At 44.0% G+C, this 17,309-nt stretch overlaps 1 protein-coding gene across 1 annotated transcript in view; it reads right to left on the bottom strand.

Annotated features, from left to right (window-relative positions):
* Positions 1-17,309, bottom strand: part of TSPOAP1 (TSPO associated protein 1) — an 864,237-nt gene that overhangs the window by 444,563 nt on the left and 402,365 nt on the right. Inside the window, exon 13 of the mRNA XM_030186055.1 lies at positions 11,076-11,185. Coding sequence (XP_030041915.1) covers positions 11,076-11,185 — 110 coding nt within the window. The remainder of the gene's footprint in view (positions 1-11,075; positions 11,186-17,309) is intronic.

Raw genomic sequence — 17,309 nt, 5'->3', positions numbered from 1 at the left:
CATGTAATGAAGCTACAATGTAGTAAATTTAAAACGAATTGGAGAAAATGTTTCTTCACTCACATGTAATTAAACTCTGGAATTTGTTGCCAGAGAATGTGGTAAAGGCAGTTAGCTTAGCGGAGTTTAATAAAAGGTCTGGACGGCTTCCTAAAGGAAAAGTCCATAGACCATTATTAAATGGACTTGGGGAAAATCCACTATTTCTGGGATAAGCAGTATAAAATGTTTTGTACTTTTTGGGGATCTTGCCAGGTATCTGTGACCTGGATTGGCCACTGTTGGAACAGGATGCTGGGCTTGATGGACCTTTGGTCTTTCCCAGTATGGCAATACTTATGTGGAACAAAACGGACCTAGGGGGGTGGAGTTGGATTCTAAACCCCAGGCAGTAGTGAGATGTGAATATGTGGACTGAAGACCACGTTGCAGCTTTGGAAATCTCTTCAATGAAGGCTGACTAAGTGAGCGACCGATGCAGCCATGGCTCTAACATAATGATCCGTGACATGACTCTCCGGAGTCAGCCCAGCTTGGGCATAAGTGAAGGATATGCAATCTGCTAGTCAATTTGAGATTGTGTTTTCTGATGGCGACTCCCCTCCTGCTGGGGTCGAAAGAAACAAACAACTGGGCGGACTGTACAAAGGGCTTCGTCCGAACCACGTAAAAAGTCAATGCTCTCTTGAAGTGCAAGGTGTGCAAACTGCTCTCGCCAGGGAGGGCATAAGGTCGGGAAAAAAATTGTTGGCAAGACAATTGACTGGTTCAGATGGAACTCCGACACCACCATCAGGAGAAACTTAGGGTGCGTGCGGAGGACTACTCTGTTGTGATGAAACTTAGTATAAGGTGCATCAACTACTAGGGCCTGAAGCTCACTGACCCTACGAGCTGAAGTAATAGCCACCAAGAAAATGACCTTCAGATGGCAGGAATTCAGTGGCTCAAAAGGAGCTTTCAACAGCTGACTGAGAACGACATTGAGATCCCATGACACTGGTGGAGGTTTGACAGGGGGCTTTGAGAAAAGCAAACCTCTCATGAAGCAAACAACTAAAAGCTGTCCAGAGATAGGCTTACCCTCTATACGCCAATGATAAGCACTAATTGGACGGAGACCAGACTCTGGTAAGTGTAGAAGGTATTCAAAGCAGGGTCTGTGTAGGAGAAGAGATAAGATCTAGGGCCTCGCTGTCACACCAGACGGCAAACCTCCTCCATTTGAAAGAGTAACATCTCTTTGTGGAATCTTTCCTGGAAGCAAGCAAGACCCGAGATACACCATCTGAAAGACCCAAGGAGGTGAATTCTAAACTCTCAACATTCAGGCCGTGAGAGCCAGAGACTGGAGGTTGGGATGAAGAAGTGACTCCTTGTTCTGAGTGATGAAAATTGGAAAACACACCACTCTCCACAGTTCCTTGGAGGACAACTCCAGAAGAAGAGGGAACTAAATCTGACGCGGACAGAAGGGTGTGATCAGGATCATGGTTCCGTGGTCTTGCTTGAGTTTCAGCTAAGTCTTCCCTACTAGAGGTATGGGAGGATACGCATGCAGAAGGCCTGCTCCCCAATGAAGGAGAAAGGCATCTGACGCTAGCCTGTCATGGACCTGAAACCTGGAACAGAACTGAGGGACCTTGTGATTGAGTTGAGTGGCAAAAAGGTCCACCGAGGGGGTGCCCCACACTTGGAAAATCTTGCGGGCTATGCCCATGTTCAGTGACCACTCGTGTTATGATTCTGTGAAGACTGGCAGTGGAATGACTGAGACTCGCTTCTGATTGGCCTGTTAAGGATTGAGCTGACATCTGAGGCAGTAGACTTCAGAAGTCGGATCTATTTAAACCTACCTTTTCCTACAGCCTATGCTTTAGCATGCATTCTCCCCCCAAAATACCTACTAGATAAGGAGGTTGTAGCAGAAGGCGCCTGGCAGGAGAGAATCCATAGCATCATTATGCTTTTTGATGTGGTCAACAAGATCCTCTACTTTCTCAACAAAAAGACTGTCCCCCTCCCCGGGCAATAAACATCCGCCATCCTCTGCTGGACCAAATGATCCAGGTCAGAGACACGCAGCCATGAGAGTCTGTGCATCACTATAACTTGAGCAATGATTCTGGATGCTGCATCAAAAGAGTCGTACGTGCCACTGGCCAGGATTTTGCGACACGCCTTCTGCTGCCAGACCACCTGGCAAAAAGGCTCGGCCTGCTCCAGAGGGAAAGCATCACCCAAGCTAGACAATTGCCTCACAGAGTTCTGCAAGTGGATGCTCATGAAGAGCTGGTAGGACTGGATTCGGGCGGCAAGCATAGCAGCCTGATACGTCTTCCTCCCAAAAGAGTCCAAGGTCCTAGCTTCTCTGCCAGGGGGGCGCCGAAGCATAGTCTCTAGTACTCTTGGCTCTTTTGAGGGCAGAGTCCACCACCATAGAATTGTGGAGTAACTGAGACCTCATCAATTCAGGTGGGAATCAGCTTTCTTCGGGTTCACGGGGCCGGACAGAGGGAACGACCAGTTTCGCATAAGGACTTCCTTCAGTACCTTATGAAGAGGAGCCGTTACAACCTCCTTAGGTGGAGAAAGATAGTCGAGGACCTCGAGCATCTCAGCCCTGGGCTCATCCTCGACATCCACAGGGAATGGAATGGCTGTAGCCATTTCCCGAACAAAAGAAGTACAGACTCTCCGGAGGAGATAGTCTCCTTTCAGGCAGAGGGGAAGGTTCAGAGGGAATCCCATATGACTCCTCAGAAGAAAAGTATCTGGGGTCTCCCTCTGACTCCCACGAACGCTCCTCTTCAGTATCGGATAATACATCTCTCAGGGAACTCCGAGACTGAGCCTGCCTCAATGCCAAAGATAGACATCCTCGATTGCGATGTTGAGAGGCCGACGCCCGCATGGACTGCGGTGAAACTTCCTCCACCAATGATGAAGGGAAGTCGACCTGGGTGGCAGCAGAATGGCACCGAGGGCGGGGACCTCACCGCAGGTGAAAGGCCAGACGCCACTGCAGCAGATAGTATGGAAGGCACAAGCACCTCCGACCGATACAGCAGTCCTTCCAGAAGCAAGGCCCGGATGCGTTCGTCGAGAGACACCATCGGAGAAGACTGCAGGGTCAGTGGAACAGCCGGTGGCAGAATGTGCTGAGGTTGAGCAGCAGGAACCAGGCTGCTAGGAGACCAACGCATTGGCACCTCCTGTATAAAAGAGTGGTCTTCTCAGCGCCGACGCTTCTCGGGTGCCGAATCACTCGACGCTCTGGAGCTCCCGGCGCTGCGTGTAGAAGGAGATAGATGACAGTGCTTCTTAGCCTTTGCTCGATGCCCGTCATCAAGACTCCTCGGTACCGAGGACGTGGAGACCCACCCGATGCCTCACTGCTCCCAGCGCGACTTGGTCTCTCAGCAGCCATTACCTCTGCTCCTGACGTTGATGCCTCCTTCAATGTCGTCGACCTCGGGACCGATGTCGATGCTGACATTGAAGGACAAGACTGATTCCCAAAACGTTTCTCTCGCTGGGCTTGTTGAGCCAATTGGGTCCGTTTGTTCATATGAAGACAGACTACAAGCAGCTGGGCTGTGGTCAGGCCCAAGGCACTGGATACACCAGGAATGGGTATCAGTATGTGAAATGGTCCGGCTGCACTGAGTACAACGTTTGAAGCCGCTGGGTGTCTGATGGCATGGAACAAAAAACAGCATCGGTGAAATCAACGGACGCGATTGTGTCAAACAGGAGGGCACACAAAAATGGGAAGAAACCCGACCGCACAGCCTAAAGACCGGACGCTTCGAAAAAAACAAAGAAAAAACATGAACAAGAAGGAACTAAGAAGAAAACTAAGGGAAAATTTCTTCTTCTTCTTTTTTTTTTTTTTTTAACAAAACAAGAAAAAAAGCAAATAAACTCACGAAAAAGAAGACTTTTCCCAGACCTCAACAAGCAGCACAGAAAAAAACCTGCTGCATCTCGTCATGGGAAAAAAAGAACAATGAGGTAAGCGTTCGGGCAGCAGGCGGGAAGTCAGTCTGTGCATGCGTGGTGCACGCTGCACACGCACCAGAAGACTCTGGAAAAACCTTTTATTTTTGTTATTGCAAAATGCCAATTCCTCGGAGAACAGCGGTTAGCGTATCAGGGTTTATAAAAGGTTTGGACAAATTCCTGGAGGAAAGGTCCATAGTCTGCTATTGAGGCAGACATGGGAAGCAACTGCTTGCCCTGGGATTTGTAGTATAGAGTATTGCCACGATTTGGGTTTCTGCCAGGTACTTGTGACCTGGCTTTGCCACTGTTTGGATAACAGGATATTGGGCTAGATGGATAATTAGTCTGACAGAGTGACTACTCTTATGTTCTTATGAATTAACATCTGGAGCCAGATTTCAATGATAAAAGTCAGGCCAATTTGAAAATCACTTAATTATTAATTAAGTACATAAGAATTGCCATACTGGGACAGACTGAAGGTCCATCAAGATCAGTATCCTGTTTCCAACAGTGGCCAATCCAGGTCACAAATAACTGGCAAGATGCAAAAAAAGCTCAATACATTTTATGCTGCTTATCCCAGAAATACGTAGTGGATTTTCCCCAAGTCAATTTAATAATGGTCCATGTACTTTTACTTTAGGAAGTCATTCAGACCCTTTTAAAATGCCGCTAAGCTAACCGCCTTTACCACATTCTCTAGGAAAGAATTCCAGATTTTAATTACATATTGAGTGAAGAAACATTTTCTCCGATTCGTATTAAATTTACTATTTTGTAGCTTCATCGCATGCCCCCTAGTCCTAGTATTTTTGGAAAGAGTAAACAAATGATTCATGTCTACCCGTTCCATTCCACTCATTATTTTATAGACCTCTATCATATCTCCCCTCAGTCATCTTTTCTCTAAGATGAAGAGCCCTAGATACGTCAGCCTTTCCTCATAGGGAAATCATCCCATCCCTTTTATCATTTTCGTCACCCTTCTCTGTACTTTTTCTAATTCCACAATATCTTTTTTTGAGATGCGGTGACCAGAATTTAACACAATATTCGAGGTGCGGTCACACGATGGACCGATACAAAGGCATTATAATGTCCTCACTTTTGTTTTCCATTCCTTTCATAATAATACCTAATATTCTATTTGCTTTCTTAGCCGCAGTAGCACACTGAGCAGAGGATTTCAACTTATCACCAACAACGACGCCGAGATCCATTTCTAGGTCAGTGACTCCTAACGTGGAACCATGCATTAAGTAGCTATAGTTCGGGTTCCTCTTTCCCACATACATCACTTTCCACTTGCTCTAATTAAACATAATTTGCTATTTAGATTCCCAGTCTCACAGTCTAGTAAGGTCTTCTTGTAATTTTTCACAATCCTCTCGCAATTTAACAACTTTGAATAACTTTGTGTCGTCAGCAAATTTAATTAGTTCACTAGTTACTCCCATCTGTAGACCATTTTCAGACATGTTAAAAAGCAGCGGTCCCAGCACAGACCCCTGAGGAACCCCACTATCTACCCTTCTCCATTGAGAATTCTGACCAATTAACCCTACTCTTTTGTTTTCTATCCTTCAACCAGTTTTTAATCCACACTCTACCTCCTATCCCGTGATTCTCCAATTTCTTCTGGAGTCTTTCATAAGGTACTTTGTCAAACGCCTTTTGAAAATCCAAATACACAATATATCAACCGGCTTGCCTTTACCCACGTTTGTTCACCCCTTCAAAGAAATGTAATAGATTGGTGAGGCAAGATTTTCCTTCACTAAATCCATGTTGGCTCTGTCTCATTAATCCATGCTTTTGAATATGCTCTGTAATTTTTTTCTTTATAATAGTCTCTACCATTTTGCCTGGCACCAACATCAGGCTCACTGGCCTATAATTTCCTGGATCCCCTCTGGAACCTTTTTAAAATATTGGTGTTACATGGGCTATCCTGCAATCTTCCAGTACCACGCTCGACTTGAAAGATAAATTACATATGTCACGGTTGTGCCCCTGTTTCATGCTCTCATTCACCTCGCCCCCTGGTGGTTAGATCTGATGGCTGCTATGGACTGACTTGCTTGCTGTTTCCCATGTTCCAGAAGATATTCCGGTCCAGATCTTAAAGCCTTCCAGACTGTTTTGGGAGTTTTTTGGAACTAAGCAGTACCCGTACCTGGTGAACTCCCATGTATGTTGCCTTTATTAATCACCTGGGAACTTTCTAGTTTGCCTTGCAACAGAGGTCGTCTTATGAGTTTCTCGTCGGTGAGTGTTGTTGCAGTGCTACCCTGTTACTTTTATCCTGTCTTTGACCCTGTCTGGTTTCTGGAGTATTCTACTACTTGCTGTCTGCCTTTGACCCTGGTCGGATCCTGGTATATGCTACTGTTCGATGCCTGCCTTTGACCCTGTCTGATGCCTGGAATATTCTTCTGCTCGCTGCCTGTCTCGGACCCTGGTTTGGTTTCTGGAGTGTTCTATGGTTTGCTGGCCGGCTGCTGAACCCTGCAGTTCTGACTTCCTCCTCGGTCTCTTAAGTCCTGCCGGCCGCCTGCACCTGGGGGCTCAACCCCTGGGGAACAGCAGTCAAGCGCAGGTGAAGGTTGGCTAATTCCTGTCCTGCTTGCTCCAGCTTGCGTGCCCTCGGCTGCAGCTTCAGTCCAGTGGTTCCAATCCTGGGTTTGCCGTTATATCTTTTCTGCCTTGTCTTGTGTTTGGGTGGTTCTCCTGCCGCTGCCGCTCCTCGGCAGTGGCCCAAGGGCTCACTAACCCAGTCATTCCGCGAGATCCCTGACACATATTGTTAATAGTTCCGCAAGCTCATTTTTCAATTCTATCAGTACTCTTGGATGAATACCATCTGGTCCAGGAGATTTGCAACTCTTCAATTTGTTAAATTGCCCCATTACATTCTCTAGGTTTATAGAGATTTCAATCAGTTTCTCTGAGTCGCCAGATTCGAATACCATTTCTGGCACCGGTATCTCTTCCAAATCTTTCTCGGTGAAGACTGAAGCAAAGAATTCATTTAATCTCTCCGCTATGGCTTTGTCTTCCCTGATCGTCCCTATTACCCCTTGGTCATGTGGCAGTCAAACCGATTCTTTTGCCGGCTGCTTGCTTTTTATATACCTAAAAATGTTTTTACTATGGAGCTCATTTTCAAAGCACTTAGACTTGCAAACTTCCATGGGTTATTATGAAACTTTGTACATCTAAGTACTTTGAAAATATGCCTCTATGTGTTTTTGCTTCCAACTCAATCTTTTTTTTTTTTTAAGTCCCTCCTTTTCTCTTCCTTATCAGTGCTTTGCATGTGACTTGACATTCCTTATGCTGTTTCTTATTACTTTCAGTCGGTTCCTTCTTCCATTTTCTGAAGGATTTTCTTTTAGCTCTAAATGCTTCCTTCAACCTCACTTTTTAACTCGTTTGGTCTTCCTCCCTCCTTTTTTAATACATGGAATATATTTGGCCTGGGCTTCCAGGATGGTATTTTTGAACAGCATCCATGCCTGATGTAAATTTTTGACCCTCACAGCCGCTCCTCTTTTTTTTCACCGTTCTTCTCGTTTTATCATAGTCTCCTTTTTGAAAGTTAAATGCTAACGTATTGGATTTCCTGCGTATCCTTACTCCAAAGCTAATATCAAATCTGATCATATTGTGATCACTGTTATCAAGCGGCCCCATCACCATTACCTCCCGCACCAGATCATGCGCTCCACTAAGGACTAGGTCTAGAATTTAAAAAAGCTTTGTTACATACAGATCGTGTATTTACATATAAGCATTTTATAGACTCAATCTGCTTCCAAAAAACTCTAAGAGCAGTGGGAGGATTTATCGAACACTTATTTCAACCTCCTAAATTTTTCTTCTTAGTATTCTCCAGAAGTACTTCTGGAGTCTGTAAACAATGTAAACAAAGTTCTACCTTTGTACTGATTACAGCAGCAAGTTGAGAATCAGTGAAGCTCTGTGGTTCCCTGTGGCCTTGGGCAAGTGACTTAACTCTCCACTGCCTTAGAGTGTGTTTAAATACCTCTGCAGCAGAAATGCACATGAGGTGAGTCTTTCAAATGAAAGGTAGCTCTAGAATAAGGGGGCATAGGATAAAGGTGAAAAGGGATAGACTCAGAGGTAACGAGAGGAAATACTTCTTCACAGAAAGGGTGGTGAATTCATGGAATGGCCTCCCATTGGAGGTGGAAACTGAAACTGTATCTGAATTCAAGACAGTCTGGGAGAAGTACATAGGATCCCTAAGGGAGTGAAAGGTATAGTAGATAGCATGGACTGGATAGGCCATGTGGTCTTTATCTGCCTTCATTTATCTATGTTTCCCTAATAGAATAGTCTGCCCAATATTTAAAATCATTTAACTGGCCAGGAATGGCTCCTGGCTGGTTAAATGGCACTTAACTGGCTATCTGGCAATATTCTGTGGGAGATAGACGGTATTCTCCCACTGAATATTGCTGGTTAGTGCTTAGCAGAGTCAGCTATATCGCATGATATAACCAGATATCTGCTGATATTCAGTGCATCACCGGCTGTTTGGTGGCCAAATTAGGCTGCCAAAATAGCTTAAATATCTTTGGCCAGTTTAAACTTAACCAGCCAGCACGGAATATCAGCTTGGTTGGTTAAATTTAAACCAGCCCAAAAAGAAAAAAACACCCGATATTCAATGCCAGTCAGCGGTCACCTCAGAAATAGGAAGTGACATCACGGCCCTTGATGTCCGCTTAAGACTGGAGCTCTCGACTATCGCTATCTAATCTACGGCCCTCCTTTGTTACTCCAGGCTGAGAACACCTGCTTAGTGGTGCACTGCCTTGTTGAAGTGCTGGGGAAACAGCTGCTATGAGCACTTCTAGCCCATGAGTAGTTAATCAAATGCTGATAATAATAATTTTGTCTTTAAGCAACATGAAGCGGCTTTGGGCCTAAGTCATGGAGACACTGGAGGAGACCACGTGGAGCCCACTCCTATTACTTCAGCTGCTTCTTCACTACCTACCCCTTCACTACAACCATCAGGACTTCATAGCAACTGAATGTACTTGGCTGCAAGAAATTAAATTGGCCCCCCGTGTGGTGCAATCGAAGCTGGCAGCTCTCGGGGTGGATCTGCGCAGGTGCATTGCAGAAACAGATATGGGAGTGGAAGAGCACACAGAGGCAAAAGCCAATATTAATAAACAACCTACAGAAAATAAACATAAAGTATCTTCTGGATAAAATAGAAGATCTAGAGAATTGCAGTCAGTGCTTTAATTTGAGAATCCATGAACTCCCAGAAGCCCCAGCTGACTCTGATCTGGTGGAGCCAACATCCATTGGCTTGGAGAGGGCTCCTCGGATGCTGGGGTCCAAGTATTCCAATGTGTCCAAGGACATAGTGGCTTGTTTTATGGATTATAAGATTAAAAAGATTCTCTTAGCTGAGATCATATGAATGGAATACTTATAAAATTGAACTTTATCAGGATTTGGCAACTACTAAGCTGAAGTGTAGGAATACATTGCACCCTTTGACTTAACATCTGAGAGAAATTGGGATACGCTACAAATGGAAGCACCCTTTTGCACTAGTATTTTATAAAAATGGCAAATTACAATGGATTTGCTCCCTGGATAAGGCGCAACAGCTGCTCCCCCCAGTGGATGAGATGGCGGTTCAACATTCTTTACCTCCTGTGCAACCTGCAGTTCTGGAGAAGCCGAGACGTAATAGGGTGTAACAGGGAAACGGTTGTCTACAGCACCAACTCTCTCAGAAGATGACTCAAAACTTAAAAACCTGAACTGCCAAACTTGCCATCTTTCTATTTGCTGAGGCATGGCTCACTTTCCTCCTACTACAGCCAACACTGGCTTCGTGGATATGCAGTTATGGTTTCAAAGGGGTGGTTTGGATGGGGGTGGGAGAAGCTGAATGTACACTGGAAATGCAGCTTTACTTGGTGTTACCACATTAATTCTTCTTTCACTAGATCTTTCAGCAGTATTTCACCTAGTTTACCATACTCTTCTTCTAGAAAGACTATCAGATAGGGATTAGGGATCTAGCTCTTGACTGGTTTAAATCTTACCTTTCCAATTGGTCATATTTAGTTCAACACCAGGATAAGGAATTCATGCCATTCACACTTGATTCCAGAGTCCCACAAGGCTCAATTCTCTCCCCTATGTTGTTTAACATCTCTCTGGAACCATTTCTCACACTTGCTCAATCCCTTGGATTTAGACTATGTGTATGCAGATGACATCTAGTTATTACATCACACTAACCCAACAGACGCCCAAATGATCCATAACCTCAATTACATCACTGACCCAACAGACACCCAATGATACATAACCTCAATTACAAGTTGCAACAGGTAATACCAAATGGTTCCAAGATAAACTAATTCTCAATCCTGAGAAATCTAGGTGTGTACTTTTTTCAATTTCATCAAATGTCACTATAGCGCATCCTATTCTTTTTAACTCCATTATTGTTTCTCAGTTACAAAATACTAAAATTCTAGGAGTTATCCTAGATGAAACTCTTTCCTTCTGCCCCCAGATTAAAGAACTGTTATTACAGACTCAGAGTTGTTCTGTTAGTTCATTCATTGATCCCCCTGTTTTCCAACGTTCAAATTGACTGCATTGAGGCATGGATGTCTAGCTTCTTTTTCTAAAGTCTGGTATGTTTATGAAACATGGCGATCCACATCACCTTTAGGATATTGTTCCTAACTGGTTACTGCAGGGTTGTGGGTGGTGTTGGGTGGGAGGATGGAGGTTTTGTTGGTTGTTGATTCTTTTATTGTTTGTTATACTGATCTTACTATTGTAATGACTGCATTCTTTTTCAGTATACTTTGACAAAAATAAAGAAAATGTGGAAAAAATAATTATCTGGGCTCAGTGCTGACCGCAGGAGGCAGCCCGGCTACCTCCCGCAGTCTGAATATCGACCCCAATTTGAATCCCATACAAATAAATACATATAAAATAATTAATTTAAACATCTTAATGGTTCTATTTCTATTTCCCTGTACCTGTATCGGGATAAGAAGACCTGCAGTTTTGCAGGGGCTCGGCCCTCTAATTCTAGGGTGGGAGATATGCTGTCAGCATCCAATTCTTCCATCTCACTAGCAGTGTCCACCTGAAAAATATGTAAACTAAATAATAATCATTGATTACCAAATATTTACATATCCTCTGACTTTTGGAGGCACGCTTAAATCAGTAAAACTGCTTTCCTAGGATGGGGATGTATATGCTAATAAGCTGCTGATAAAGAAGGAGGTGTACATTTTTTCTTTTTCTTTGTTCTCTCACCCTCCACACATTTCATGTCACTAGTTTTTTTTTTTATTGCTTTTTAATTTAGCACTGTAAAGCTCTTTGAAGTGATTTGTTACCAGAAGCAATATATAATAAAGAAACTATTAATGTGGTTCTCCTACTTCCCCAATCATGTAGATAAGAACATAGGAAATATCGTATTGGGTTAAACCAAAACATCCATTAATCCCACATTTGAGCTTGACAGTGGCCAATCCAGGTCACAAGTACCTTACTACTACTTAACATTTCTAGAGCGCTACTAGGGTTACGCAGCGCTGTACAAATTAACAAAGAAGGACGGTCCCTGCTCAAAGGAGCTTACAATCTAAAAAGGATGAAATATCAAGTTGGTGCAGTCTAGATTTCTTGAGTAGAGGTGTGGTGGTTAGGTGTCGAATGCGACATTGAAGAGGTGGGCTTTGAGCAATGATTTGAAGATGGGCAGGAAGGGGGCCTGGCGTATGGGCGTTTGTTCCACGCCCATACGCCAGGGGTGAGGCGAGGCAGAAAGGGCGGAGCCTGGAGTTGGCGGTGGTAGAGAAGGGTACTGAAAGGAGGGATTTGTCTTGAGAGCAGAGGTTACGGGTAGGAATGTAAGGGGAGATGAGGGTAGAGAGGTAAGGAGGGGCTGCAGATCGAGTGCATTTGTAGGTTAGTAGGAGAAGCTTGAACTGTATGCGGTACCTGACTGGAAGCCAGTGAAGTGACTTGAGGAGAGGGGTGATATGAGTATATCGGTCCAGGCGGAAGATAAGACGTGCAATTTTCCTTGTTCATTTACAGGTATAAGCAATGGCTTTCCAAAGTCTACATACAGCTAACTCCTGAGAAAATTAAAAAAATCATGGGATATGAGATATGCTTTCCCCGAGATCAGTAGCATAGAATCTTGCTACTATTTGGTATTCTGCCAGGTATATGAGACCTGGATTGGTCACTGTTGGAAGAAGGATACTGGACTAGATGGACTACTGTTCTGACTCACTATGGCTGTTCTAACCTCCCCCCCCCCCCCCCCCCACACACACACACAAACACACACATAGTCCTAACATAACCATTTCCTAATTTACCTGTTTCACCACTCTTACTTTTTTTTATAGATTTCACCACTTATTTTTTTATTGATCTCCATCATGTCTCTCCTCACCTGTTTCTTCTCCAGGCTGAATCTTAATTCATTTAGTCTTTTGATGTAGGGAAGTCCTTCTGTTCCCTTTATCATTTTGGTTGTCCTGTTGATAATCAAAATTGAGGGATGGTATTTTTAATTGGAATATAGGGTTGGGTTTTTTTGTAGCTTGACCTGTTTTTAGGCAGCCAGAAAAGCTGGTTCTTTCCACTTAGACAAAGCAGAGGGTTTGTCTAAGTGGAAAGAAGCTGGCTGGTTGTTTGCTTGGAATAGAGATAAGTATACAGTTCTGAGAAATAAGACACATGTCGAATTGACCCTCCTTGATAAGACAGAAAACACCCATGGATGTATGCTACTGATAGGCATGAGATGTACTTTCAGGCAACATCTCATGGGATGGTAAACAAGTTGTATTTCTCATAGCTTGCACAGGAAAATTTCAGAATTTAACTGGAAAATAGTATAAAAGGTCAGACTGACTGATGTGACCCACTGAGGCACACACTCTGACACAGTGGAGATGGATGGAGAGATGATCAGAGACACTGCACGAAAGTGAACTGAAGTGGCACCTAACCATTATAACTCTATTCAGGAAATCTAGTCTGCCCCAATTTGATTGTCTGCACATTTTGTCCATTAGATTGTAAGCTCCTTTGAGCAGGGACTGTCCTTCTTTGTTAAACTGTACAGCGCTGCGTAACCCTAGTAGCGCTTTAGAAATGTTAAGTAGTAGTAGTAAGGGGGGAGCAAGTGCAGCAAGGTGGTGAAAAGCTGGGAGCATGACCAAATTGGAGCGTGTCTAGCCTCAAGGAAAAAGGTTTGCTATCTCCCAAAGAGTCCTGAAAGGTTACTCAGTATTCAATAAAGGAGGTTTTGGGCCCGAGAAAACCTTGAGCAAGAGGCTTGATCTGAAACCCTGCCTGATTGAATAGCTACCTCACTGGCTCTCACCCCTAATAGCCTGTATTGCTTCATGCCTGTCTCTCCACTGTGAACTATCAGTTCTTGTCAGTTTATGTCAGTGTTACTGCAGAGAGAATTTATCTGAAAGAGAATGAAAGCAAACAGCAGCCACTGGGGTTTTTTTTTTCCACTTGTGACAACCAGAAGGGAGGGGTTGATTCAGCGAGGAGAGAGAGAGTCTAGAAGTAACTTCAGCTACTGAATAGGCTTGCTGATGTGAGCTGTATTGGTGGCAAGGACAATGAGAAAAGCAGTAATGTGAAAAGAGTGAAAAGTTTGTGAGTATGAGTTTTATTACACATCTTAATAATAGAATATTATTGTCATATCTGATTGCTAATTGAGTGTTCATATACATCTATTGAGCAATAAACTGCTTAAGCTGCTTGTGAAATTGACATACTTCTGAGCATATTAATTCCTCCTTTCGTGTGTGCATGAATGGGGAGTGAAAGATGAGGATAATTAACAATGTTTTTCATAGGTGAGAGTGCTACACCACCTCAGCTGATCTTGGTATATATAATTCCCCTACCAAAAACAGATCAGGCACAAAACCACACGTTACACCCTTCTCTGAATCGTTTCTAGTTCTGCTACATCTTTTTATGAATGGGGTGACCAGAACTGTACTTGAGATAAAGTCACTTCATAGATCTATCACGATGCACTGTGAAATCCTGTGTTTTATTTTCCATTCCTTTCCTAATAATTCTTATCACTATTTGCAAGCTGCCGTAGCACGACTTCCATACTGCCAGTGTCAGAAGCTCACATTAGCCCTCTCAAAGTCACTTCATTAGTTCCCTATCCATTTCAGAATACAGTTCAAACTCCTCTTATTGACTGACAAGTGCATTTATTCAGTACCTTTCCCTACACCACCACCCCCACCCTCCCATCCAAGGAACTCCATTCATCCGGTAAGCCTCTCTTATATGTACCCTGCTCCACTGCCAACTCCAGACTAGATTCTTTTTATTTTGCTGCACCATATGCTTGGAATACACTTTCTGAGTCGGTACGTCAAGCTCCGTCTCTGGCCATGTTCAAAATCTAAGATAAAAGTCCATCTTTTTGAGGCTGCTTTTAACTCCTCATTCCTATTCACTTGTCCAGTACCTATGTCTTTTAATTGTTCCCACAATAAGTAAGTCCCCTGTCCTTTATTAGTCCTGTTTGTCTGAGCAGGGACTGTCTCATATGTGTTTAGTGTACAAAGGTGCATACGTCTAGTACCACTATAGAAATAAATAGTAGTAGTAGTAGTGGTATTCTGACCACCATTTCATGCTAATCTGAGTATTTCACAAGGAGTGTTTATGTACTGTGATTGAGGATGAGATTGATACGAGTAAAGGATGTTGCAGGCTTCTATGTGCTGAACAAGTTCTTGGTGGATCAAGAGTTTGGATAGGAAAGGCAGGTTTGAGATTGGGTGAAACCTAGAGGGCAAGAAAGAGTCTAGATGAGGCTTAAGAAGAGGGCAAACGAGTGCAGGTTTCCAGACCCAGTGGCAAAAGGCAGCCATGAACAACAAAAGGAGAAGAACAAGGTAATGAGAGAGGCATTTAGTCAAAGGGGTGGGCCAAGAGTCAGCAGAAGGAAGGATTGAGGGAAGCGAGGGCCTTGGTGATCGATAAGGATGTCAGGAGATTAAAAGAAGACCAGGAAGATGGAGGACAAGGGGCAGGGGATAAGGAGGGGTGAAAGATGTCCAAGAAGAATGGGGGGGGGGGGGGGGGGGGGGGGGGAGGAAGGGGAGCTAGTAGGTAAAGTGGAATGGAGTGCTGGTGTGGAGGGATGAGGGGATGAAAAGAAGGGGTAGATAAAGTGGGATGAAATATCAGGCGAATGGAGGCAGTCTTAGCCTGCCAGGCAGTGGATAGATCATCAAGAGGCAGGGAAGGAAGTGGAGAACAGTGCGATGCTGTTCAGGATACACTAAATCGTATGTGGTAGATTAAGGGAGAGAGAGAAATTTGTTTGCCTAAGAAACCACATTTCACTGCAAGGATAGCATGGCGGTACTCTCTGTAGCAGATTTCAAAAAGGGCACAGTTGGCTGGTAAGACAGATTTACACAATTTCCGGGTTGCTGCACGGAGGAGGCGCAGAGCCGAAGAGATCCATGGAGTAGCCCATCAGCTGGGCAAGGGCCTAAGTCATCAGAGGGGCGTGCTGGTCTAGGACAGATGACAGAGCATGATCAAAGAGACTAACACACTGATCTAGGGGAAGAGAAGGAGAAAGAGGTGGGAGTTGGGTCAGAGATTGTGAGATGGAGGAAATGGCATCATCATGGAGGTATCAAAAGGGAACAGGAGGTGAAATGGGAGGGGAGAGGGAAGGTAAGCAGAACATGATCGGACCAAAAGACAGGTAAGGAAAGAAGGGAGTTGACTGAAATGGAGAGAGTAGGGGAGGTGAAAATAAAGTCAAGAATATTACTGGCCTTGTAAGTGGTGAGGACACGTGCTGTTTAAGGCCTACGCTGGAGCCAAGGGACAGAAATGAAGTGCAGTAGTCTGAGGGGGGAAGATTAAACTCACCAAGAAGGAGAGGGTGAAAAATGGTCAGGCCTCCCCCCTCCAAACTCTCGTCCACCTACAGCAAGGCGTGAGCCACCAATGCATTCAGCACATCCATATCCCACCAGCACAGGTGCAACCCAATGTCCCCAGAAACACCACTGCACCTTGTGAGAACCGCTACCAACAAACAGCACCCAGCATTAACTCTCCCAGAACCAGCACACAGTCCTAACACATACAGCTACAGCACTAAGCACCCATTCTCCCAGTCACAACACACACACACACACACACACAAAGCACACTGACAAACTGAAGGTGGATAAACAGAGGAACACAGAAGACAAGCAGGTAAGATGATGTAATGGGAGATGTGGGGGTTTGGTGAGGAAAAGGGGCGAGATACAGAAGAAGGGATGGGTGTGGCTGGAGACTAGCAGTTGTGGGCAAGGACTTGAGGAGGTGAGAGGCACAGCAGGAAATAAGAGTGAAAAGTTTCAGATTGGGGCAAAAGATAAAGGTAACAAAGCACTCAGGAAGGACTATTTGCTGTGACACTGGCACTGTCATTCCAGCTGCACATCTGCCTCAATCTAGAGGCATGCTGTAACCTTGGGAAAGGACATTTGCTTATTAAGCCCCAAATTGCTTGGAGTCCCAGAATTGGGGGAATATCCAAAATGACATAAAAGACATACTTGTGGTTTTTGAAATATCTATAACAGGACATGGATTAATAACCTGTAAAGATGGTATAATGATCTGAAACAACAAAAAAATAAAATAGAAAATAGTACAGTATGGAATAATGCTGTATAAAAAATTAATATTTTTTTTGAAAAGCATCAGTATTAATTGATGACTAAGGGCCATAAAGCTGTAATAAACAGCTCAAACTACACAATCTTCAATAGATATATATGTATATTAAATATAAGGGATTCCAATATAAATGTACAACAGTTCTTAATGTGCACCACAAAAGTGTATTTCAAACAAACAAATCAAAATAAAAACAGTGACCTCTTATCTAAAGCAGTACTGCAGGGTCACAGGACCTGACATCACCGGTGCTTCTCAATTCCAATCACAGAATACAGAATCCCAAGCTGCAAAGGTCTAAAATACAAACTTAAGCATGCAGCAATCTTTACCTACTTGAGTGCCAAGCTATGGAATGCACTGCCGCACAACCTGAGAAAGATCCACGAACTAACAAACTTCCAAATATCACTGAAGACCCATCTTTTCAACAAGGCATAGCACACAGAACAACAAATATAAAGGCATGTGTCTCCTTTTCC

This window comes from Microcaecilia unicolor, chromosome 13, assembly GCF_901765095.1.
Source record: "Microcaecilia unicolor chromosome 13, aMicUni1.1, whole genome shotgun sequence".
NCBI classification, from domain to species: domain Eukaryota; kingdom Metazoa; phylum Chordata; class Amphibia; order Gymnophiona; family Siphonopidae; genus Microcaecilia; species Microcaecilia unicolor.
The sequence above is the reverse complement of the archived record's forward strand: the minus strand, read 5'-3'. Positions and strand labels throughout refer to the sequence as shown.